Source organism: Centruroides sculpturatus, unplaced genomic scaffold, assembly GCF_000671375.1.
Source record: "Centruroides sculpturatus isolate CEXI.00-Female unplaced genomic scaffold, Cexi_2.0 scaffold602, whole genome shotgun sequence".
NCBI classification, from domain to species: Eukaryota; Metazoa; Arthropoda; class Arachnida; order Scorpiones; family Buthidae; genus Centruroides; species Centruroides sculpturatus.
Window position 1 is genome coordinate 119,498 of NW_019384890.1, and position 25,434 is coordinate 144,931.

A 25,434-nucleotide genomic window follows, 5' to 3' on the forward strand; every position below is an offset into this window, starting at 1 on the left:
TATGTATAGTCTCAAGAAAAACTTTTAGATAGAGTTGTCGAAAAATTAGCATCCTCTAATTCAATGGTCTCAAAAGTGGGGTACGCCAAGTTTCCCTTCAAAACACTGCATGTGTGTGCTGTTCGCAGTCTGTCTAATCTTAAAACAGTCATCCTCCTGAAGAAGTATTGCTCACAATCACATGCAATCATACATGGAAAAAATTAAAATTGCAGGTAGTAGGAAATTTAGCAGGAATTATAGTGGAAATTTAGCAAATTTTATTATATTATACGGGGTACAATTTATAATTATTTTTGTCCTAGGATGCACGATCAAAAAAGTTTGGAGATTTACAGGGGTGCAATTCAGCCAGCACTCCTCTATGCTGTACAGGTCTAGGGCCACCAAAGTCCATAACTGTAAAAAAATGTTATCTGTTCAAAGGATTGCAGTTCTCTGTATTTGAAAGGCTCATAGGACCGCACCCACTAGTGCCCTTTAGGTAATGTCAGGGTTGACCCCTATTGACTTAGAAATTAAATGCATTATTTGCAGGAAAATCTCATCACTTTACTGTGGCAAAATTATAGCGACTCGGATGTCAACAAATTGATTAGAGTAGGTGAGATTTTCCCCAGTCTGACTTTGATCGATGATATCAAAAATTCAGCATCAACAAAAATACCCTCCCGACTGACGATTATTCCCCTCCCGTCAGCTTGTCCCTGACGTTTACGAAGATTCAGGTTATCATCCCATGTTTGGCATTTACACTGATGGTTCTAAGATGAGTGATGATGTAGGTGTTGCTTTTGTAATTTACTCCTTCTTGGGCCGTGATCTTCAAAACACTTGTTTCTGTTTAGGTAGGTACTGCTCACTAGCACAGGCAGAAACTTTAGCTATTTATATGAGCTTAATTCACATTAGGCGTAGGAAGAACAAAAGACACTACTTACACTATCACATTTATTCTGACAGTAGAGTAGCTTTACAGAGGATTGCAAAGTCTGATAGCCACTTAAAACTTGTCCATCTCATACATCACATTCTCAGACACTTAGTGGTCTTTGTACCTTGAACGCTGTGAGTTCGGTCGTGGGTTTGCACCTCACTTGGACAGGCTGGCCACGTGGAGTTTTCCAGGTTTTCTCCACATCTGTAATGCCTAAGTTNTCCACGATACGAACAAAAACTCACCATACGACGTTACATTAGTTCGCATTTTTCATTTGTTTTTCTTACTACAGTTATTTTTTTAAATGTATTACTTGGCTTTAATTTGAGTATGTTTTTCGCGTTGGAACGAATTATTTGGTTTTACATGTAATCGTATGGGAAAAGATTATCCACCTTACGACATTTTCATGATACGATCTCAGTTTCGGAACGGATTAATTTCGTATCCTGAGGTACCACTGTATTAAGTAGATATAAGTCTTCCTACCAACAGCCACTTGGCAGTAACTTCTACACTTAGCTATTCATGGTGGCACTCAGTTATTGGTGTTATCTACACTGAGGTTTTCTTTTAGACCCTTTGGGGGACTACGGCCTTGCAGCCTAAAAATTGCAAAATAACATCAAACATACAGGGTACTGTAGCCATATGTATGCCGTTCAGAGGGATCCTACCTTTCTCTACTGTCTATCTTCTCTCCCTCCTTATTCTTCTCCCTCCTCCTTTCACTTGTCCTCTTTTCTGCCGGCTAAACACTTTGTGTACAGCCAATGTCTTTCTTGTATGTATGTATGCATGCTCTAATTAATAATAATTTGTAATTTTTGCATCCAGTTAAGTTTTGCTGATTATTGATTGCATTGAAAAACATTATAACCATTTATTTTATTAAAAAAGAATCACGTTATATTAGATTAATTTATAATATGTGGCTATTTTTCATTATATGTAATTTTTAATGAAAACAGAATAAAAGAACAAATTCCTTTTAACTCTAGTCTTTGATCTTTTATTGTTGTCAAATCTTTTGTTATATTAATCTTGATATTTTTCTGTTGCCCAGATTCTTTTCCCTATACATATATATTTGAACCTCAGTCCAGTGCCATCATTTGTTTATCTGAGAAATTAGCACTAAATCAAAATGGTGTTAAATAGAACTTTAAAGAATAAGAATTATAAATAGTAATGTATTTCTATATGTTATTTTGACAGTTTTATAATTTGATGATAACAGTCAAAAGCCATAATGACAGAAACAATTTGCTTTATTCATTTAAGTTTATTTGGCATTTCTAGTAAGAAACAGTTAAATATTTGATAGCAAGATATTCAAAAATAAAAAGCTAAAAAACTTGGTTTACTTGACAGCTGACTTCAAAGTTGTAAACTTAAGTATGGAGTATTTTAACTTAATTAACTTTATATATATTTATATATATATATTCATATTTTATCATCAAACTGTAATATAAGTACAGAAATTTTATTAAACAAAATTTTTAATATTTTTAGATGTTGAAAATGGCATGAAACAAGATAAATACAAAATTACTGCAACTCTGGGATTAGTTGTTCACGCAGCAGGTAAATTAATGTCAGTCGATAAACACACTTTTAATTTAGATAAATACTTTTATCATATTAATTTCTGATTCATAATAATCATTTATCATCTATAATTTAGTGTTAACTTTGATAAAAATCTTAATGAATTGATTCTTAGTACATTGCTTAAAGCAATGAAACTTTATAGAAGTTTTCAAAAATTTCTAATTTAGATGGAGATTAAATAATTAAATATTTAATTTTGTTCTAGCTGATGGAGTAGCATTAGGAGCTGCAGCAACTACATCTCATGCTGACATTGAAATTATTGTTTTTACTGCAATTATGCTTCATAAGGTAATGAAATCAAAGAAATAGATTTAGTTTCTTCTTTTAAGTTGTATATTAATTAAAATATCAATCAGTTAAAGAATTTTATGTGATCACATCACATTGTTAAATATTTAATGGTGCCAAAATATATTTTTATGCAACAAATTTAATAGTTATTATTTTTGAAGATATTAAATGCGTCAAAATAATTGAAGGATTTATCATTTTTAAATCAGTTATTAGATGATTTATCAAGGTTTAGTTTTAATACTTCAGTGTTTATGTTATAAAAGCAAGATGTGTTAAGGAATATTATATCAGATTTGTTTTTATAGATATTGTCAATTCAACTTTACTGTCCTCTGATACATTTAGGGTGTATATTAGAGAATTGAATTAACACTAAATAAGTGAAGTTAGAAAAATAATATTTCCATTCATTGCATTATTTCTTTAGTGATTGGAAAATTCTACACATCTTACTAGAATTAATTTGTCAAGAAACCACAATATATTATTATAACAAACTGCTGTTAGAATGATTAATAGAAGTTTTGTTTTATAAATATTTCCCTACCGTTAGTTTTACATACAAAAAAAAATTATCAGTTCTATTGAAATTTCAAGCAGATATTGCAATACTATTATTTTATCAGTACAGTGAATGATTGATTAACGAACATCATCCATTCAAAAGCAATGTTTACTACTTGAATTGTTCATTAATTAACCGATTATCAATTTACCATAGATTTTTATGGGAATTTGATTAATTTGTTCTGGAGATCCAAAAAATAAATTAAAAAAATTATATAATTCATTATGTACATAAATAGATGTAATAAGAAATTATAATTTTCTACTATGTCTATTTACATGTAATAATAAACTAAAAACAATCCATTTTTTCATGGGTGGCACATCTTTGTTTTTCATTACTCCTTTTTCTGCTTTAGTCTTGAGTCTAAGATTGTAGCTACTGTAAATCTGTTGAAGCCATACTGTCTAGCAACATCAGACATCTTCTGCCCACTCTCTACTTTGGTTATCTCTTTAGTTTCTATGGTGAACACAGTTCTTGACACTTTACTCTGTTAAGGCCCCATAATGTTATCAGTTTTTTTTTTTTTTTTTTTTTAATTAAAAGTTCACAAAGCACTTACAAAAATTCAGAGAACAGAAATCAACTAGTGCAAAACAAAGTTATGTATACAACTGTGGAAGTCTCATTCCATAAACCATTCATAGATGCACTAAAATATAGTTTTACAAATCTTAAATTCAGCATCACTTTTTATTTGTTCTGTGAGGTGTTCATTATTCAAACATGTGTTTGTTGTGTGAACATAAAAATCTTTTGCAAAAGTGTTCATTGTCCAAACTGTTTGTAAACTGATTACCCACTATATATAAATCTTGTTTATTGAATTTATTGCAAATTTTAAGTCAGTTGCATCAATTAATATTTATAAGAATCTGATTCTGAAAATTTCTAGAATTTTTTTAATTCTCAAGAATTACATAATTATGTGAGCTAAATAACCTTAACTGTTTCTTGCAACTATTTGTGAAATAACCTGTTTTTGCAGGCTATTTAGCAATAATTGTAAGAAGTAGAAAGTAGTAGTAGTAATACAAAGAACAATTCTTTTAGGAATTATTGCTATTAATAAAGCTGGTTTAGAAAAGATTATATATATATATATTTATATTATGAAATATGATATTTTTTTAGTTAATTTTTAGATTAATTAATATTAATGTCTAAGCATATTTACTGTAAATACAAAATAAATGTATTTGAATTGTTATAGTAAAATTTGAAGTTTATTTCATAAATTAGACTGTTTTTGAATTTCAAATATCTCATTATTTTGTTCAGAAGTTCAAAAATAGTTAGTAATTTTAAGAGAAATTGCTTTAAAATGTATTCAGGAATATATATTACAGAAAATATTTTTTCTCTGAATAATTATTTATACTCGGACACTAAAAGTAAAGTTAGTTTATTTATGCTTGCATTTCAATTACAGTCGACCCCCCCTATAACACTGTTGATTATTCCGTTTTATATGAATTCCATGTTGTACGAGTCACTTAGATTTTACAAATACGTATGCCAGGCTGTGAATGGCTCACGTATTTGTAAAATCTAAGTGACTCGTACAACATGGAATTCGTATAAAACAGAATAATCAACAGTGTTATAGGTGGGTCGACTGTAACTATATTAATATTGTCATGCATTAAATTATACTGTATAATTGTAAAATTTAAAATATACAGAAGTTGCACTTTTGATATCTTGTTTTATAATTAATTACTTAATGTCATTATTTTTAACAAAAAAAAAATTTATACATAATATTTTTATTGTAGGCACCAGCAGCATTTGGATTGGTTACATTTTTGATGCACGAAGGTTTAGATAGAACAAGAATACGAAAACATTTAATCATATTTGCACTAGCAGCACCTGTTTTAGCAATTGTAACATATTTTGGTATTAGTCAGGTATGTAGAAGTATTATTTGTTTAGTAAATTTTTATATTAGCAACTGATTTTAAATGTTTTAACAAAGATAGTATGTATAAAAACAGCTAAATCACTTTAATAAAAGTAATATATTCATTACTAATTACACAAATGATTTTCATCTACATTTTTCAACAATTTGATTTTGATATGGATTATTTATTATATTGAATACATAAGTTAAATATAATTGTTTTCGAACAATAATCAATTTTCATTTTAGTCATTTGCATATGCACACACACTTAGACATTTTTACATTAGTAAAACAGTAAAACATTAGGATATATTTATAATGAATCACAGCAAAACTTTGCAACAAATTTGGTTCTTTTCTAATATTACTATCTATTTTACTAGATGTCAATACTAAATAAATAATCTTATATTACATTCTCACTTTTACACAATTGATTTCTTTGCTCTAGTATTATAAATAAAATTAAACAAAGTATAATTTGCTGTTTGAAATTCTACATTATAAAAATGAATGACAAATGTTAGATAGCAAATTTAGAAACAAGTTCTACAGTCCAATGGTGAATTTTCCGATAGTTTCCAGTGACGCATTCCATGTGTCACTGGAAACTATCAGAAAATTCACTAACTTAAACAAGGAAGTAAGTCCATGGGAAAAGATCTAATCATATCCTTTGATTTTTTTTTTTTTTTTTTCTTTTTATGAAAAATGTTTTGAATAAAATTTTTTGTTAAGTCCTGGCTCATACAAAATTGTCTTGTAAATTATATTTTTTTTTTGTTACAAGAGAACTTAAGAAACTTAAGCTTTTACTATCCAGCATAAATTTACATCAAATTCAACATCTTTGACTAATTAATTAATTAGCCAAAAACATTTCTTCTGGTTTAAGCTTAGTAAAATTACTGTCTTTTATTAACTTACAGTAAATAAGTGAATCTATCAAATATTGAATAATGTAATATGTACTTAAAATTACAATTTGATACGTTTAATACATGTAGTTTATGCAATTATAAAATAAAACTTAATATAAACTTAAAATCATATATTGTTCTTTAATTTTGCTGTGTCAAAATCTCATTTAATGTCTCTGGTAAAATGCATAGTATTTAGTTAATTGTAAAGAATTTAACTTGATTTTATTGCTGAATTTGTTATAAATAACATTTGCATTAGATTGTTATAAGGATTTTTCGGAAAACTTGCACAAAGAAATGTATATCATTGTGCAGCTTACATACAAAAAAAAATTATTAATTTGCATTTCAGACGTTTAATTTTTTAGTCATAATGAAAGTTCAGTTCAACAAATTTTAAAATCACACAAAAATTTTTGTCATATGGTAAATATTAAACTAGCCAAAAACTTGTTATAAAATGCTTCACATGTTTTGATGATTATATTTTCTCTTCTCAATATTGCTACCAATTTGACTATTAATGAGGACTTATCACATCACAGTCAAAATGTTACCAGATTAGAACTATTTTATTCTTTTAATTAACTTCATAGTGTATAATTCAGACATTTTGGAAACCATCAAATTGTCTTTTGACCTCTCTTCAGTTGGAACATTCAATTTTTGTAATTTATTTTAGAAATTTTTATAATGTTGCCTATGTTTAAACTTTAGAGAAGTACAATTTTATCAAATTACTACAGTTAAATCATGTAAAACATCTTATTTTTGCCAAGGAAATGGCTTTTAATCACAAACATTTTCAGTTTGTTCTACAAATCATCTTCAAGCATTGAATTAAATTCTACAGGGTGGGGCAGGAAGGAAGGATATTTTTTCACAATCACAAAATCTTAACATCTGCAATTGTTACTACAAAAGATATTTGTTGAAAGATGTCAGTTCATATTGAAATAGCATTTTACAGAATCAAGTGTGGAAAACATCTTTCATGTGGTATCTGTTATCAGTGATTCATTTCTGGAAATGATTTCGGTGATTTTCATGCAAATAGCTTCCTTTGATTCTTGCAAAGAACAGGTTTATGCTCATATACACGTGTTTTCAGGTGTCCCCACAAGAAATAATTACACGTGGATAGGTTGGATGAGGAAGCCAATGAGTGTCGCCGAACCTGGAAATGAGGCAACCAGAAAAGAGACAACGAATAGCATCAATTGATGCTCTAGCTATGTAAGCCATTGCCCNATGTTTGCTTAGCATTTAGTGAATGCCAAATGTACGGAACCACCTTAATAAAAGTTAAACAAACTCATAAGTTAGTACTGAAACACCAAGAAAAGACTAATTTGAACTCAGCATATTGTCCTTAACAAATTTTAAACATGGTTTTATAAAAAGAATTGGTTTATTGATTAAATTTTTCATGAAATATGAATACACATGGAACACAAAAGTCAGTTATTTGTGGTAAAGACTAAATTGCAATTCACTAATTACATTAACTAAAGTTTACAATTAATTTAATAGTATTTTTATCATGTATTTATCAAATTTATAAAAGATGATAGATAAATATCTTGTGACTACTAAATTCAGTTCTTAATTCATAAATGTACAGTACCTAGAACACAAAACAAAGTACTGTTGACTAAAATCTGAGTTATTCTACATAATAAAATGTTAACTTAAAACATGATAATTAAAATATTCTTCATACATTTTATTTTTCAAATTTCAAGTGTTTTTTTAACGTTTCTGATAAAATAATCAATGACAACAAATTTAATTTATTTATTGCTAGAATTTGAATAAATTAATTCACAAAACATTATTAAAATCTAATTTAACAATGAATTAATTTTATTTCAATTTAATTTGAATTACATTGAGTTCTTTTATTTTGAAAAATAGTTGATAAAAAAAGAGGTTTCTTTTTAACAAAATTAAAATAAACGTGACATTATAAAATAAAATAAAAAATATTTTCATAATTATATTTAGATTTATTGAATTTTTATCTCATTCAAAATGCTGTACAAAAACATTAAATAAGTGTGAAATAATGGAATTATTTTCTTTTGAATGTAAGACAGATATATTAGTCAGTAATGTCATTTAAATGTAATTGTTTTGTATATTAAACTGTATTATCGTTTCATCAATTATTATTATTATTTGATTTTAGTTTTGTGTGGTGTTTCCATTGTTTTATTCTTTTCTTCGTATTTGAATTTGTTGTATTTGAAATTTTGTTAGAACTTCATATTCTAACAACAGAATGTAATTCAATGCTTGAAGATGGTTTGTAGTACAAGCAAATGTTTGCAATTAAAAACAGTTTCCTTAGAAAAAATAAGGTGTTGTTTGGGATTTACGTTAGGCTGAGACTCCACTAGCATAAAAATGAGTGTAAAACCCCTTGCCGTAAAAGTTTTTAATCACGTGATCCTGATATTTTACATCTGAGCAGATCGTAAAACCATTGTAAAAGCGAATTGAGCAGTGCTCAACTTTTGATGCAAATATGGCCATAAAACAGTACCATCCACCAATCAGAAGTCAGTGAAATCNGAATCGTTTGTTTACGAGGAGAAAGGAATTTGAGGTCGTTGAAATTTCAGGTCATATATATGATTTTCCTTTCTAGTATGTAATATATTATAAAAAAAGGACTAAATTGACAATTTCCATCGAAAATTTCCGCATCTGGCTTTTGTCACTTAACCTTTTCGACTATACTTTTGCGGTCAATGACCAAATCTTCCTCGAGAATGGATATTGAAACCCTTCAACGATACGTAACCATCGACATGTCTTAAAAATAAACAATAATAATATAAATTTTAATTACTAGTTCCAAACAAGCAGCTATCTTTTGTATTCATTTAACTTTTTAAAAAACAAAAACTGACTACTTAAAACTTTAAAAAGAGAACAATAGAAACTGATCCTTAAATTGCATTATATTAATTGTCTAATCAGAAGTTCTACTGAACTCTTTTACAGAGATGGTAATTATATTTTATCATTTTTATTCCTTCATTTTCATTTACATAAGTATTTTTCCAAAGCTTTAAATTTATTTATTTGTTTTTTTTCAACTGTATTATTATTATTATATTTATGAACTGATTTTTCATAGCCTCTGTATATTCAGGAACTAAATGTAAATTACAGTCACTAAATAATTTTTGAAATTTGTAAAAAAGTTAATTTATCATAATAAATAAATTTTCATACATAGAAAATTTTATTTTTATTATTTGCATTTAAAATGTTATTCATCCATTTATTATTTTTTTTAATAGGTTTTTTTCTATAGTTTTGTTTAATTTCTTTTCCCTACATACACCTTAAAAATAGTTTTATTAGTAATTAAGTAATTATACACTTTTAAACATCGTTTTATTTTTTATTGATGTTTTCATATTCAGCATTTTTAATTATATTTTCTATATTTTCTACTTTATCATTTTCTATTGTAACTAATTTTTATCAGCTCTTAAAACTTTTAATTTGTTTTTATTTAAGAATCATCATAGCTTTTTTTTCAATATACTTTATTTTCATATTTTTTACTTTGACTACAGTTTTTAATACTTTACTTAATTTACCTCTCTACTTTTTGATTGTCATTTATAATACTTTCTATTTGTATAATAATTCTTCTGTATTTATTGAACATAGACCATTAAATTGTACATGGAAATGTATATTTTGGAGTTAATTAAAAGAATAAAGAAATTTTAATCTGGTCACTCTTTTTTTGGTTTCATAAGTTCTCATTAATAGCTATATTGAAAGTAGTCAAAAACTTCTGCTATAATCTGTTTAAAATTTGGTAAAATATTTATTAACCTACAGCAGATTTTTTTTTCTTACAAGTTATTGCACTGCATAAATGTTTACTCCTTTTTCTGTAGCTCAACTTACGTGCAAACTGTAAAATTGGCTCCATACATTCAGTATTTGCTGTTTGCTAAATAAGTACCTATTCATTCCCTTTCATTCAGCTCAATATACTGACAGAATGGGAAACGGTAAATACTGAATATTATTCTTGAGTAAATCATCCATGCTACTACTCTGTATTGGTTAAATGTTTGCTTAGCATTTAGTGAATGCCAAATGTACGGAACCACCTTAATAAAAGTTAAACAAACTCATAAGTTAGTACNCCTAAAAACTTCACTAGCCAGACCTCCTCCACAATCCAGACACATATGCAAATAGGTCACGGGATTAAAAGTTTTTATGGCGAAGGTTTTTACACTAGTGGAGTCTCGGCCTTACTGCTGACAGTGTGTTTTCGAAGATACTACAGTTAAATAAATTACAATATTATATACATTTATAAGACTATAAATAATATAAATTTTAATTACTAGTTCCAAACAAGCAGCTATCTTTTGTATTCATTTAACTTTTTAAAAAACAAAAACTGACTACTTAAAACTTTAAAAAGAGAACAATAGAAACTGATCCTTAAATTGCATTATATTAATTGTCTAATCAGAAGTTCTACTGAACTCTTTTACAGAGATGGTAATTATATTTTATCATTTTTATTCCTTCATTTTCATTTACATAAGTATTTTTCCAAAGCTTTAAATTTATTTATTTGTTTTTTTTCAACTGTATTATTATTATTATATTTATGAACTGATTTTTCATAGCCTCTGTATATTCAGGAACTAAATGTAAATTACAGTCACTAAATAATTTTTGAAATTTGTAAAAAAGTTAATTTATCATAATAAATAAATTTTCATACATAGAAAATTTTATTTTTATTATTTGCATTTAAAATGTTATTCATCCATTTATTATTTTTTTTAATAGGTTTTTTTCTATAGTTTTGTTTAATTTCTTTTCCCTACATACACCTTAAAAATAGTTTTATTAGTAATTAAGTAATTATACACTTTTAAACATCGTTTTATTTTTTATTGATGTTTTCATATTCAGCATTTTTAATTATATTTTCTATATTTTCTACTTTATCATTTTCTATTGTAACTAATTTTTATCAGCTCTTAAAACTTTTAATTTGTTTTTATTTAAGAATCATCATAGCTTTTTTTTCAATATACTTTATTTTCATATTTTTTACTTTGACTACAGTTTTTAATACTTTACTTAATTTACCTCTCTACTTTTTGATTGTCATTTATAATACTTTCTATTTGTATAATAATTCTTCTGTATTTATTGAACATAGACCATTAAATTGTACATGGAAATGTATATTTTGGAGTTAATTAAAAGAATAAAGAAATTTTAATCTGGTCACTCTTTTTTTGGTTTCATAAGTTCTCATTAATAGCTATATTGAAAGTAGTCAAAAACTTCTGCTATAATCTGTTTAAAATTTGGTAAAATATTTATTAACCTACAGCAGATTTTTTTTTCTTACAAGTTATTGCACTGCATAAATGTTTACTCCTTTTTCTGTAGCTCAACTTACGTGCAAACTGTAAAATTGGCTCCATACATTCAGTATTTGCTGTTTGCTAAATAAGTACCTATTCATTCCCTTTCATTCAGCTCAATATACTGACAGAATGGGAAACGGTAAATACTGAATATTATTCTTGAGTAAATCATCCATGCTACTACTCTGTATTGGTTAAATGTTTGCTTAGCATTTAGTGAATGCCAAATGTACGGAACCACCTTAATAAAAGTTAAACAAACTCATAAGTTAGTACTGAAACACCAAGAAAAGACTAATTTGAACTCAGCATATTGTCCTTAACAAATTTTAAACATGGTTTTATAAAAAGAATTGGTTTATTGATTAAATTTTTCATGAAATATGAATACACATGGAACACAAAAGTCAGTTATTTGTGGTAAAGACTAAATTGCAATTCACTAATTACATTAACTAAAGTTTACAATTAATTTAATAGTATTTTTATCATGTATTTATCAAATTTATAAAAGATGATAGATAAATATCTTGTGACTACTAAATTCAGTTCTTAATTCATAAATGTACAGTACCTAGAACACAAAACAAAGTACTGTTGACTAAAATCTGAGTTATTCTACATAATAAAATGTTAACTTAAAACATGATAATTAAAATATTCTTCATACATTTTATTTTTCAAATTTCAAGTGTTTTTTTAACGTTTCTGATAAAATAATCAATGACAACAAATTTAATTTATTTATTGCTAGAATTTGAATAAATTAATTCACAAAACATTATTAAAATCTAATTTAACAATGAATTAATTTTATTTCAATTTAATTTGAATTACATTGAGTTCTTTTATTTTGAAAAATAGTTGATAAAAAAAGAGGTTTCTTTTTAACAAAATTAAAATAAACGTGACATTATAAAATAAAATAAAAAATATTTTCATAATTATATTTAGATTTATTGAATTTTTATCTCATTCAAAATGCTGTACAAAAACATTAAATAAGTGTGAAATAATGGAATTATTTTCTTTTGAATGTAAGACAGATATATTAGTCAGTAATGTTATTTAAATGTAATTGTTTTGTATATTAAACTGTATTATCATAATTCTGATCTAAATGTGTCAGATACAGTATGTAATTTAATATTGGCATATTTTTTCAAGCTGTAATAAGATTATAAATTGATTTATTTACAGAATATGTACTGGAATTAGGCAGTGTTGTTTTTTCATCTAGTCTAATTTTCTAATTAAATTAATTTATAGCTTTACATAGTTTAAAAAAATATACACAGTGGTACCTCAGGTTACGAACGCCCCAGCATACGAAATTTTCAGGATACGACATGAAATTCGAACATATTTTTGCTCCACGATACGAACAAAAACTCACCATACGACGTTACATTAGTTCGCATTTTTCATTTGTTTTTCTTACTACAGTTATTTTTTTAAATGTATTACTCGGCTTTAATTTGAGTATGTTTTTCGCGTTGGAACGAATTATTTAGTTTTACATGTAATCGTATGGGAAAAGATGATCCACCTTACGACATTTTCATGATACGATCTCAGTTTCGGAACGGATTAATTTCGTATCCTGAGGTACCACTGTACCAATATTTTGGATTTTAATTACATCATTCAAAACTTGTCATTCTTTTAACTATCAGGGCTATCATGTCAAATCTATGATTTTATTTTGTATCTCCTGCTAAGTTTAACAGACATAGACTCTGTCAAAATTGTACTAACTGATGGTCCAAGTCTAGTTTCTGTCTATTAATCTTCTTCAATAGAAAGCTCTTTCACATAAATATTTTAGCATACCTTCCTAAACATTGATGTACTAACTCACAGAATCTTATGGGTTGAACAAATAGCTGCCAATGCCTTAGGAGAAAAATATACTTATGACACATTAACATAAATTTTTAATGTAATATATATATTCCTTAGTATTAAGAACTCAACTTAGAAATACAATAGTTGTTTAAAAGTTTAATACAGTAAGCAGTATTTTATTAAAATGTTAGCATTGCATGAGTAAAAAATAATTAAGGAAAACATAACCAAACTTAATATGGTCTTAATTTTAATCTTAAGTCAACTTGAATCAGCAGCATTATTTTCATGAAGCTTCCAAATCCAAAGGCCCTAAACTCTAAAATTATCACTAAGAATTTGTGGACTGTGATACCCTTGTTATTACACAATGTTTGCATTATTAAACTTAAATTATCACAAAGTATCAAGGAAAGGAAATTAAGTAAATGTTCACATTTCATGGTAGCATATATTTTCCTCAAGGTTCTAAAGAGTAACTATGAAAAACTTTGTCAGGATTAGCAAAAGAGGAGTTTAGAAGTATGTAGAGAACATATTTAGACAGATATTCCATTTTATATATAGTATAATATGTAGATTAGTGTATTTTCTGGTATCAAATACACTAATCTACATATTATACTATATATGTAGATTAGTGTATTTAATACCAGAAAATATTAATGTTAATCAAAATAACAAACATAATTTTACATTATATATTAGCATATAATTAAATTTTACAGTATCATCATCATCATCATCATCAAAATATCAGAAATTGACAAACATCTACATTTATCTCACAAATTATCATCAACATAGTATTTTCCATACATTTACAAATAGTACTTTAAAAGAATCAATTTTTAAAATGTGCAGTTTAAAGTTAATTATGATTAAGATATTTTGCAATAATTTTGTTTCTAAAATGAATACATTTCAATTTTCATTCGCTGCTTCTTACGCCAACTCTAACTTACCTGATTCAGCAGTTTTATATTGAAAATGCAAGTAATGAAGAAAATTATATAGATTTTTATCAGACAATGAAAATGTACATAAACTAGAGGAAAAGAAATTCTCTTATTATAATTTTAAATTGCCACAATTTAAATGCATCTGAGTCATCATTTTCAAATGCAATAGACCAACAAAAGGAAATATATTTCTTTTGAATTTCATTCCAAAATTTATTTATAGACTACAATGTTTTTATGCTAATTATTTTTAGAACTTATCTTAGTTTTTGAAACAAACAAGAGGAAAAAATAGCCTAAAATTTAACTTTTTACCGTAAAGTAAAGAAATCTTAATATTTAATCTTTGTTTTTTTTTTTTTTCTTTCTTTTCTAGTCAGCCAAAGAAGCTTTGTCGTCATACAATGCAACCGGAATAGCCATGTTGTTCAGTGCAGGAACCTTCTTATACGTGGCCACGGTTCACGTGCTGCCTGAGATTTCCAGCCGAAGCCACTCTCATTCCATAAATGGCGACATCTCGTCCGATATCAAAGGATTCAGGAAGATGGAACTGTTGGCGCTGGTAGTCGGCGCATTCTTACCAATGCTGTTGTCGGTACATCATCATCACTGATTCTTTGTCGTTTAAACGAAAAGAAAAAATAATAGCATGTCTGTGGTCATTGCCGTTTTACGTGAATTATGTTTTTAATTACAGATAAGGTTAGTCATTTATTTTTAAATTTAAACTATCGGACGAAAATATGCCGACAATCATTCCATACCTAGTACGACAAAGAAACATAATGACGGTTAACAGTGCTTTTCTTGGTATTGTATTATTCGATAAGTTGAAAATTTTAATTATAATCTTCGCTTAAACTTATTTATTTTCTGAGTAATTTTTATGTCATTACACATTTACCCCATAACATTCTGTATCATAATTTACAATGGGATTTTAGGTGTTTTTTTCAAAATTAAGCTTCCTAAGGGACAAAAATATTATTTAAATTTCTTAAGGAGCATGCAAACTTCCATAAACAAAATCAAATACGAAATTATCAATCACTCCTAAAGAAATTAATGGGAAAATTCTCTTAAGTTCCTCAAAATAAAATCAAATTTATATTTAGGCATTTTGTAAATTCTTCCGTTCGAGCAATCAAACTTTGAAAATTCTTCCGAAATCAAGACAATTAAGTTTCTCTCAAGCCAAAATTATATTTTGCGTAATTAGAAACTGTTAATAATGCAATTATGTTCTCGTATCAAGTTAAAATTAGAAATTGTGAAGGGATTTCATTTATAAGAGATAAAAATTATTTATTTATTTTTTATCCAGTGAAAAAATTGGTAATATTATAGGCATACTCTCGGCTTCGTAGAAGATTTTTATTTACTGAATTATCGACTATTTATGTTTCGTCGAATTGTATTTATCTTAAGATTTCTGCATTTCTTGCACAAAAGATTATATTTGTATATACAACTAAATGTCAATAAAATGAGCAATGAATTTTTGTTAAAATGTGTATATTTGTACTTAAACTATTGCATTCCTTGACGACGAAGGTCTTGAACGACATAATCTGCTAATTCCTTTGTACAGAATAGTCACAAAGTAGCTTCAGTAAGACACTTACCAGAATACACAATGGAAATGTTTGGGTTATAACCATATGCAGTTCACTTTGGGGCATTGCGAAACAATATTCTCACCTCCTACAACAGTCAAAGATATAAAAATCAGTTGTCAAACTGCTTCGTGACTTCCAACTGTCATTTTCCGTAGAACTTTAGGTAAATTAAAAATAGGGAATACCTTATACAGTATCAGTAGCATAACCTAGTGTTGTTAGAGGATGCCAAGAATAGATTTATGCTTCCTTTATTCCTCCCTAAGTACATTTTTTTTTGCAATATTTACATAAATTTCTTCATTGCCATTGTAAAGATAAGATTTAGGACTCTAGCTCCTTTGAAACTATCCACAGAAAATGGTCAGGCCAGAGAACAGGTCCATGAAAATGTGAGGAGGATTTGGACTTTTTCATGGACCTGTTTCCTCTATCTATTGATGCTAGAGATTGTTTTCAATCCGTTAATTACATGGTAATTTTAAGGGGGTGACGAAATGTTTATAATTATGTACAGTACAATGGGGGTCACTACCAAAAATTAAATTTAATGTAATGCGATAATATTTAAGCTTTTACTTAAAAAATTCGAAACACCAGACTACTAGTACGCATGTGTCGCCATCTGTCGTTACGATTTTAAGTTACATATAAAATAATTGATATTTCGAGCAATAATAATAATATTAAATGCAGAATATAATTTATTAACTTATTATTTTTTTTCACTAGGAATATTAAAGTTCATTTTAAATTATTTATTAATTTTAAGAAAAATGAAATAATAACTTTGCTTAAGAAATTAAAAATCGGCACTATTTTAACATTTTAAATAATAAAAATTAATAACGGATAACTCTCTTGTAACCTCGAACACGATTGGTAGTTTTAAAATTCGAAATTTTTTTCCTTCGTCACTTCCTGTTTAGCAAAACCGAAACTAGATGAGCAGGGCGCATGCGCCGGGTACAGAGTCCGTCGTCTGCTGCACTCGCCACTCGGTAGTGTGCTGTGATGGGAGATGGAGGACGAACTGCGCTGTCCCGAATGTAAGCACTTCTACAACAACCCCGTTCTGTTACCCTGCTACCATTCTCTGTGTTTGAATTGCGCCCTTCACATACAGCAACCGGCTCAAAATGTTCAACAGCCATCGGAAGAGTCGAACATCAACGAAATCGCCGATTATCCGGACGTGGACAAACTTAGCCTCCTGAGCGAAACCGACAGCGGGGTGGTGTGCAGCAGTAGGCCAAACAGCTACGTGGGCACCCCCAACATTCAAGGCATACTCTTTCCGCCCTTTCAGAGTAGCGCCCTGTCTCTGACGTGCCCTCTGTGCCGTAAGGTAGTATATTTCGACGAGAATGGTGCCCACAATCTGCCCAAAAACCGAGCCCTGCAGAATATAGTGGACAAGTATGGAGAGAGCAAAAACCTTCCCATCTATTGTCAATTGTGCGAGGGTGACCCTCAGGTGGCTGCCGTGATGTGCGAGCAGTGCGAGGTGTTCTACTGCACGCCCTGCCGCGACAACTGCCACCCCCCGAGAGGTCCTTTAGCCAAACACAACTTACTCACCCCTCAGCAGGGTAAAGCGGGGATCAAAGCCAAAAATAAGAGTAAAGAACCAAAATGCTGCGAACACGTGGAGGAAGCTCTTAGCATGTACTGCATGATGTGCAAAGCACCCGTTTGTGTATTGTGTTTGCAAGACGGCCGTCATGTGAGTCACGATGTACAGGCATTAGGATCCATGTGCAAAGCGCAGAAGGTAAGTGAAGTTTATGTTAACCAGAGAATTTAAAACCCCCTTCCCAAAATTTAATAGGGGGGGAGTGATTTATGGGTGGTTAACTTACCCACTGACTTCGCAAGATAGGGTTATTCTGAATAATTCATAGACATCTAAAACTGCGGTCTTGTTATAGCGTCGTAAAGCAGCAGTGGCACAGGCACCGTTTTCTAGTGTCACATGGCGTAGTATCACTGGCTATTAAGATGTAAATGAATGGCAGGCTCCATTTTTTTCCCCTCTCTCTCTCTCCCTTTCCTCTATATAAAATTTCTTAAAGAAAACCTGTTCCAGAAGTGCACCTCCTCTACAAAAATAAAAAACTTCCCCCCTTTTTTATTGGAGTGAGTTCGCAAAGTCTAGACAATCTGGGTTAAATCTTTATTGACTGCTACCTTTTATAGCCTTTCGTCAATGGGATGATTCCGATAATATTAAACACTAGAAAAAGAAGAAGAAGGAAAAAATGGGGGGTGGAGAGACAGAGAGAGAGAAGAAAAAAGTTAAGAGAAAAGTGTAGTTAATGATGTGTTGACGTTTCTGTCACTCTCCAATTGACTGGGACCATTTTTGAGACAGCTGCTGTCACTTTTCTTGTAAAAACAACAGACTGTCTGTTGCTGCAAGTAGATTCAATTACTTCCATTAACAGTATATTGAAGTTAACATCTGATACATTTATTGCTTTACTTCCGCTACGATAAGTTTTATAAGAAAGGCAAACAATCGGATTGATTCCTTTTATTATTATTTTTTTATTTTATATAAGCTCGGATTAGTCGCCATATTGTTTTTTAATCTAGTTCAGAAGATGATCCGCTCTCCTCCTTTTTTAAGATTTTGCTTTCCCTTCCGATTACTGTAAATCTTGGAACGGGGATTTACTATATTGAATTCTGATCTTCAGTGTATATATATTTAGTCAGAGAGTTAACCACCTTTCGAAACTCTAAACGTCCGGAAAGGTGTCTTTTTATGACGACGTTAACTAGAAAAGGGTCTTCTTTTTTTTTTACGTTCGTGTTAGCTTACTCCGTGGGGTGTTTACATTTTTATTTTACAACCCCGTGTTTTTCAGTAGTCACTCTCCTCTGTGTTCCCTAATTATTTGTACAAGTTGGGCGCTCCTCTGTTCCTTTATTGTTTACAGATTTTACTGTTATTCTAGGTTAGTTTTTCGTATGAATTTTGGCCTAATTCCTGTACTTTCTGTGGATTTTTTTTTAGTAGAGTAATGTGTAGGAGAGTATATTTTAATTTCTAATCCAGAATATATACTGTTTAGTATTATTATTGATTGGTGATAACAAAGGAGTTAATTCATAGAAGTCGTATTATCAAGCTAAAACACACAAAGACACTCGAGCGAATAATAACAATTTATTGGAAATCATTACAGTTTATCACTAAAGCTTTATTATCTAATTTCAATGTTAGATTAAAGCATTTAAATATATTATTTATAATGAAATAAGTCTCCTAAAAAATTCATGGTGTGTCGATTTATTGTTGAAAGTATGGCGCCTTCTCCACAGGAGTTCCTTTACCCCATGTCGATACTCAATAGAAAGTTATAAGGATGTGCTTTCCCCCTTTTTATGTTTCTTCCAGTTACTTTTTTCTCCCCTTTAATTTTTGAAAAGTTTATAAATTTTTTCTTGTAGAAACAATAATAATAATTAAACGTACACTGTACAGTATTTACATCTTTTATTCCTTCTTGTCCCATTAATATTTAATACATTTTTATATTCGGTTATTTTTTTAGTAGATNTAATTTTTGAAAAGTTTATAAATTTTTTCTTGTAGAAACAATAATAATAATTATGTTATTAAATTAATTAGTTCTTAATTTATGCAGCAGATGGCAGTGAGTTAATTTTAGTATTTAATTTTTTTTTTTTTTTTAATTTATAAAAGTTTTATGACTTTTTCTCTAAAAACTTTTGTAATTATTTATTCCCTTTCGAATGGATGTAATTATTTATTGTAAATATTAATAATTAGATAAGGAATTAGGTCTAATTTTAAGCACACCTTTAATCAATCGGTAGTGTATATAAGCGCGCCCCCTGGATAATAAAAAAGGTATGTTTTTATTTAAATTTTTTTTTAAATTTAAAATTGTCGGGTTCGGTAGCGACACGTTGCGTTACGTCTTTTGAGTATTATAAGCAGTGCATGGTGACATCATTCTAGCATACGGCGTGGTGTTATATGCGTTTTTTTCTCGTTAAAATCTATAGAGAAGTGCCTATAAATTTTGAATTTGTATGTACTGTACCGAAAATACACTTAACATCCGGAAACTCTTCGTATTCCTTATGCATATTTGTAATATATTTTCTATTCTTTTCACTTACTTTGCAGACATCTCTCACTTACTTAAAAGCATTCCGAGTTTCTCATTAATCATAATCGGAATTTAATTACAGAGTAATTATTGCGTTTGTGTGTGTGTGTTACACGCAATTTTCCATGTTGCCAACTTACTTGTGAAGTTTGGTTTTTTTGTCTTAGAAAATATTTTAACCCATCATTATTTATACAAAGTTCTTTGAATCTGCAGTCGAAACGAATAATCCCTACCAAACTTTTCTGTCTATCGTCCATGTTTTAACGCCTAGAGTAATGTTGACAGAATATAGAATTTCAGCTGCGGCAACCATATTTCTTTTGTCAGATTTTTCTCTCTTCAGTTCTTTTTTTTAAAGAATATTCTTCCTGTTATTGAGAGCTGGAATGTTTCATTCAATTTATTTTATCAAGCTTATGTAATTAAACTGTTTCTGTAGTACTGGTTCCTGCTTCTATTGTTGTTTTTCTATGTCTGCTTTTGTATACGTACACATAACTATTTACGTTTATAATTTTGTAATAAATAATATAAGTATTATCAAGTGTCGTTAATTACATATTAATGCTCATGCAAAATCATGCGAGCACTTTGTAAAGCATAAGTATTATACAAATGTATATTATTACACTAGTCTCTTGTTAATCCGTCCATTTAGGTGTGCCGGATTACTGAGTGTACAGACATAAAAGGTATTGAATGGATGACACGAAATGTACCGATTCTTTTTGTTGTTGTGAAATTGTGTACAGTGTATACGGATTATGGGCATTTTAAAAAAAAATGAATAAGAAAAGCATTATAATAGACGTGTGCCGGATTAGCAAGAGAGAGTACTGTATTTCGTAGAATATTTATAAATATTTTTCAAATCAAAATGCGTATATACAACGATTTGAATAAATATTTCTGCCAGGTTCTTTCTTTTTTTTTATTGTTAAATTCTCACAATGGAATCGTCTACTTGTTTAAATTGAACAATGGCGGCAAAACGGGCTAAATGGCCCAAACTGAATAAATGTCATTCCGGTTTTGTTTTACTCCATAGATAAAAGTAAATTGGAGTGACAACTCTGTCCACATCCAAATAATTCTTGACATCATTACAATTTTACAAGTTCCCCATCCGGTACAAAGTGAAAGTAGCATTCAAGGGCTACTTTCACTTACACAAGAAGAATAAGAAGAGGAGAAAAAATATATATATATATCTTAAAAATACATTATTCATAATACAATTTATCGAAACGTATTTTTAAAAAGCATCCACTCGAAACTTGGACACTTTTTTTTCCTTTTAGCAAGAAATTCCCAACTTTAAAAATGTTGAATATTTGCAAATTTAAATAATACAAAAAAAAAAAAAAAAAATTGGGGAAAGAATACCTTTACATAAGAAGTATTTTTTATTTATTTTTTCTTCTGTTTGTAAAAGAAGTTTCAATTCAAAAATATCGAAAGAAAATTCTTAATGGCACTCATCCCGAGAGATTGGTCATTGGGCGGAGTGAAATTCGAATTTATTCAAATTGAAACGTCTCTTTAACGGATTGTTGTTTAGTATATATTCAAATGAAAGTCGAATGACAATACCTCCGCCCAATTTCTCGAATTTGTTGTAAGAAATAAAAAAATAAACGGGTGATGTGCCGTGGACTTCCATCCCCGTAAGCTGTGATTTAAACAATGGTTCAAAGTTCGTACTGTTTACTTAGGTAGAATTTACTTTTAAACCGATTTAAAAACTTAATAATTTAACGTGGAAAAAAAATAGTCTACTGTTAAATAATTTTCTCCGAAAAAATATTTATTATTAATCATGGGTGATGTCTTGGAAAGATTATTTTTAGTTTAGAAACATTGGGTGGAGACAGAAAAGTAGTTTTATAAGCTCTAGTTTTTCTCTCTTGCCTTATTAAAACTGACCTCCATCAAATACTTTTTTTTTCCCCCAAATAGATCCTTAGAAGACGTGGAATGATTTAAAAAAGAAAAAAAATATTAATTAACTTAATAATACGTGATAATTCAGTTGTAAAATTAGTACCATTAAACACAGCTGTATAATTAGTTACTGTAATAATCCTTAAGGATTAACCACTTACAACTTGCATTACTATTCAGAATTAATTAGTAAGCCAGGTTTGATCTCTCTTATCCTTTGCATAACTCCATTTCGAATTATAATTTATATATATAAAAAGTAATTTCTTAGTTTGAAAAATGACATTTACATACGGTTTATAGATAATCCCAGCTCTTAGTCACGCGAGTGCTTCGTGTGATGTCTCATTTAGTACAAAAACTAGAGCATGCCACTCCGCCCAAACTCTTGAAACATTCCAGGGATATACCATTGTAAACAGTTAATTTATCCAAGAGCAGTATTTGTTTATTTACTCAGCTGCACGGTGATTTAAGCCAGTGACATTTTGTTCTAATGCTTTGGCATTATCCATCTAGTCCACGTTTGTTATCTGTGATGGAATCGTGTAGTTTCAAAAGCCCTGCTTTTATATATCTTTTCGATATCTGACCTTTATCAAAATTACCTATATAAATTCGCCATCGAATCTTCTGGGATGCCATACATCAATAACGGAATCTGACTTTCAAAAATGGCCGACTAATGTATTATACTCTCGAACTGAAATATAATTATTGAATAATGTATGAATTTTAACTTGGGATATCATCGCCCTTTGTCTGCAATTTAAAAATATTAATTGATAGAAACGAATCTACTGCAGTAAATTGATCGTCGTCTTCACCTTTTTTTTTTTTTTCTTCCTCGTAATCTTTTAGTACTTTAAAGCTGATAAAGATATGAATTTACGAACTTTCATTCTAATATTTTTGAAGTAAAAATGGATGATTTTTTTCCTTCTTCTTCGGCCATTTTTTTTAAGAGTAATCCTGTTATTGTGACGTAGATAAAATTCGTCCATTGAGTGTTTCCCCCCTCAGATATGTGACGACAATAATGACGTAAATGGCATAATAAATTCAAAATGTTGAATCGTAATTTTTATTTTATTTTACCAATAATTTATTTGATTAAGATGTAATTTTATATATTTCTTTTTCTTCTTTTCTTTTATAAAATGGATTAAGTTTTGCTGTAAAATGGCTTCTTAATGGATGAATTTTTTCTTTTCTTTTTTTTTTACGTTCTTTTCTGTAGAACTTAGAAAACATTTCTACTTTTCTTAATTGACTTAAGAAATTAGCTTAAAGAATTCGTAATAATAAAAAACGTGTATATTGCTAAATTTAAATTTATCCATTAATTTTTGGTTAATTAAATAAATGTCTTTTATAAATATCTCCTGAATAAAATAAATTGCAATTTGGAATTTTTAATGTTGCATTCGTGATTGAATTTCTTTTACTAAAAGAAGGGGTGTTTTTTTTTTAAATTAATTGATTAATTGCGTGATAAATATAGAAAAATAATGATGATATTATCCTGCTGTTATATTAATATAATAGAGGGAAGTCACAAAAATGATCTCCCCCCCAAAAAGTTTTACGTTTTTTGACTCAACAGACTTTGAAACGTCGATTTTTTAACCCACTTTAAAGCTTAATAACTCCTGTGCCTTTAGTCGAAAATTTCCAAAATTTTGCCAGAAGAATTGTGTTTTATGGAGAAATATTTCTAGAAATTTTCAGGAAAATCGGACCGTTAATTCGGGAGATATGGCCCCATCCACTTAATATCTTCAGAACCAATGTGAAGACATAATGATAGCAATTATTAGGGATGAAAACAAATAAAGAATGCCAGAAAAGTCCAGCAATAATGTTGCCAACTTCTTTTTAAATCCACAATTTTCACTCATTTTTCAGTTTGGTATTGTTAAAAATTGGAAATTCGAAAATAATGGGGAGGGGAGGAAAAAAAAAGGTAATTTTTATAACATTTCGAATTGCATATTTATAACAAAATGTGACTTTTTAAAGTAAGTTACTCTTTTTTTTTTTATCTAAAAATAGCAATGAGCTATCTTTTATCCATTGCGATCTTTATTTTTCTCGATTCACTTTACACCTTTCTTTTAAAAAGAAAAAAAAAATGGCGGAAAAAAATGTACCAAGAAGTGTGATTTATCGACATCATTCTTCAGTCATCTTCCGGTGACCCGTCACTCACCGGAGACAGGAGAGACTTTAGCTTCTTTCTGTCACCGGAGAAGTGCTCATGTAGCATGACATATATTGTTCTCCCCCCTTGCATCAACTACACTTCTTTACAGGATACTTTCACCAAAAAATATACATTCTTCTCCTGAAGAATATACGTTAGATTTTCGATTTTCTCTTGACTTTCTTCCTGATTTTTGATTAATAAAAAAAAAAAAAAAAAGATAAACAAACTCCGAAGAATGTTTAGAAACTTAACTAAGCTGATAATTCTAGAACAAAGTGCATAGTCTAACGTTATTAGTGATAATGCTCTATAATACTTGGCCAAAAAACACAGATCGTCAGCGTGTTTCCTTAATGGTATATTGCTGTATCAAACTACGAAATTTGTGTGTTGACGTGCGGTTTGTAAATGGAAGTAGTCTCCTTCCTCCTGTTTTATTTTTTCTTTTTGTTTTAATTAGTTACATATCTGTATCTGATGGTCGTTCTGATTGGCCAATCGATTTAAAATCGCTCTCTTTTTTTTTATAAATTCTAATGGAGTAAAATAATTAAATAGTTTTAAAACTTGGTTCCATCAGTTTGCAAAGCAATCTTCTGCCATCAGCGTCACGTGATTTGTCCCATCACGTGATTGAAGCCAGGCACGCAATGTTGCCATCTGTGAATGAATGCTTTCCCCGATGAGAGTGCAAGATCGATGTTAAAATAGTCTTTAGTTGGTTTCGAGGACACAGATTTCCGTCATTTGGCAATACCATCTAAATTTGTCTTTCTGAGTTATTCTCAAAAATTCCCCCCTCCCCTCCCTTACTTCTAAAGATATACTTTTACCGGCATTCATACTTTTAGCCAAGTTTTCTAAGTGCTAAAACCATTTTCATGTCGGAAAAAATATTTAAAAAAAAAAAAAAAGCATACCGAGTTGAATTTTTATAAACATTTATATAAATATGACTGGTAAAGTAACTTTAGATACGCCTCTGTAATTAATTCGT

At 29.0% G+C, this 25,434-nt stretch overlaps 2 protein-coding genes across 2 annotated transcripts in view; both read left to right on the top strand.

The window, feature by feature from the left end:
* The window catches only part of LOC111631199 (zinc transporter ZIP9-B-like), a 47,418-nt gene extending 31,394 nt beyond the window's left edge, over nt 1–16,024 (top strand). Inside the window, exons 4-7 of the mRNA XM_023375404.1 lie at nt 2,459–2,530; nt 2,763–2,848; nt 5,204–5,338; nt 14,888–16,024. Of these exons, the coding sequence (XP_023231172.1) occupies nt 2,459–2,530; nt 2,763–2,848; nt 5,204–5,338; nt 14,888–15,127 (533 nt within the window). The 3' untranslated portion in view covers nt 15,128–16,024. The remainder of the gene's footprint in view (nt 1–2,458; nt 2,531–2,762; nt 2,849–5,203; nt 5,339–14,887) is intronic.
* Nucleotides 16,025–16,883: 859 nt separating this feature from the next.
* Nucleotides 16,884–25,434, top strand: part of LOC111631202 (E3 ubiquitin-protein ligase TRIM9-like) — a 63,738-nt gene continuing 55,187 nt past the window's right edge. Inside the window, exon 1 of the mRNA XM_023375407.1 lies at nt 16,884–17,907. Coding sequence (XP_023231175.1) covers nt 17,155–17,907 — 753 coding nt within the window. The 5' untranslated portion in view covers nt 16,884–17,154. The remainder of the gene's footprint in view (nt 17,908–25,434) is intronic.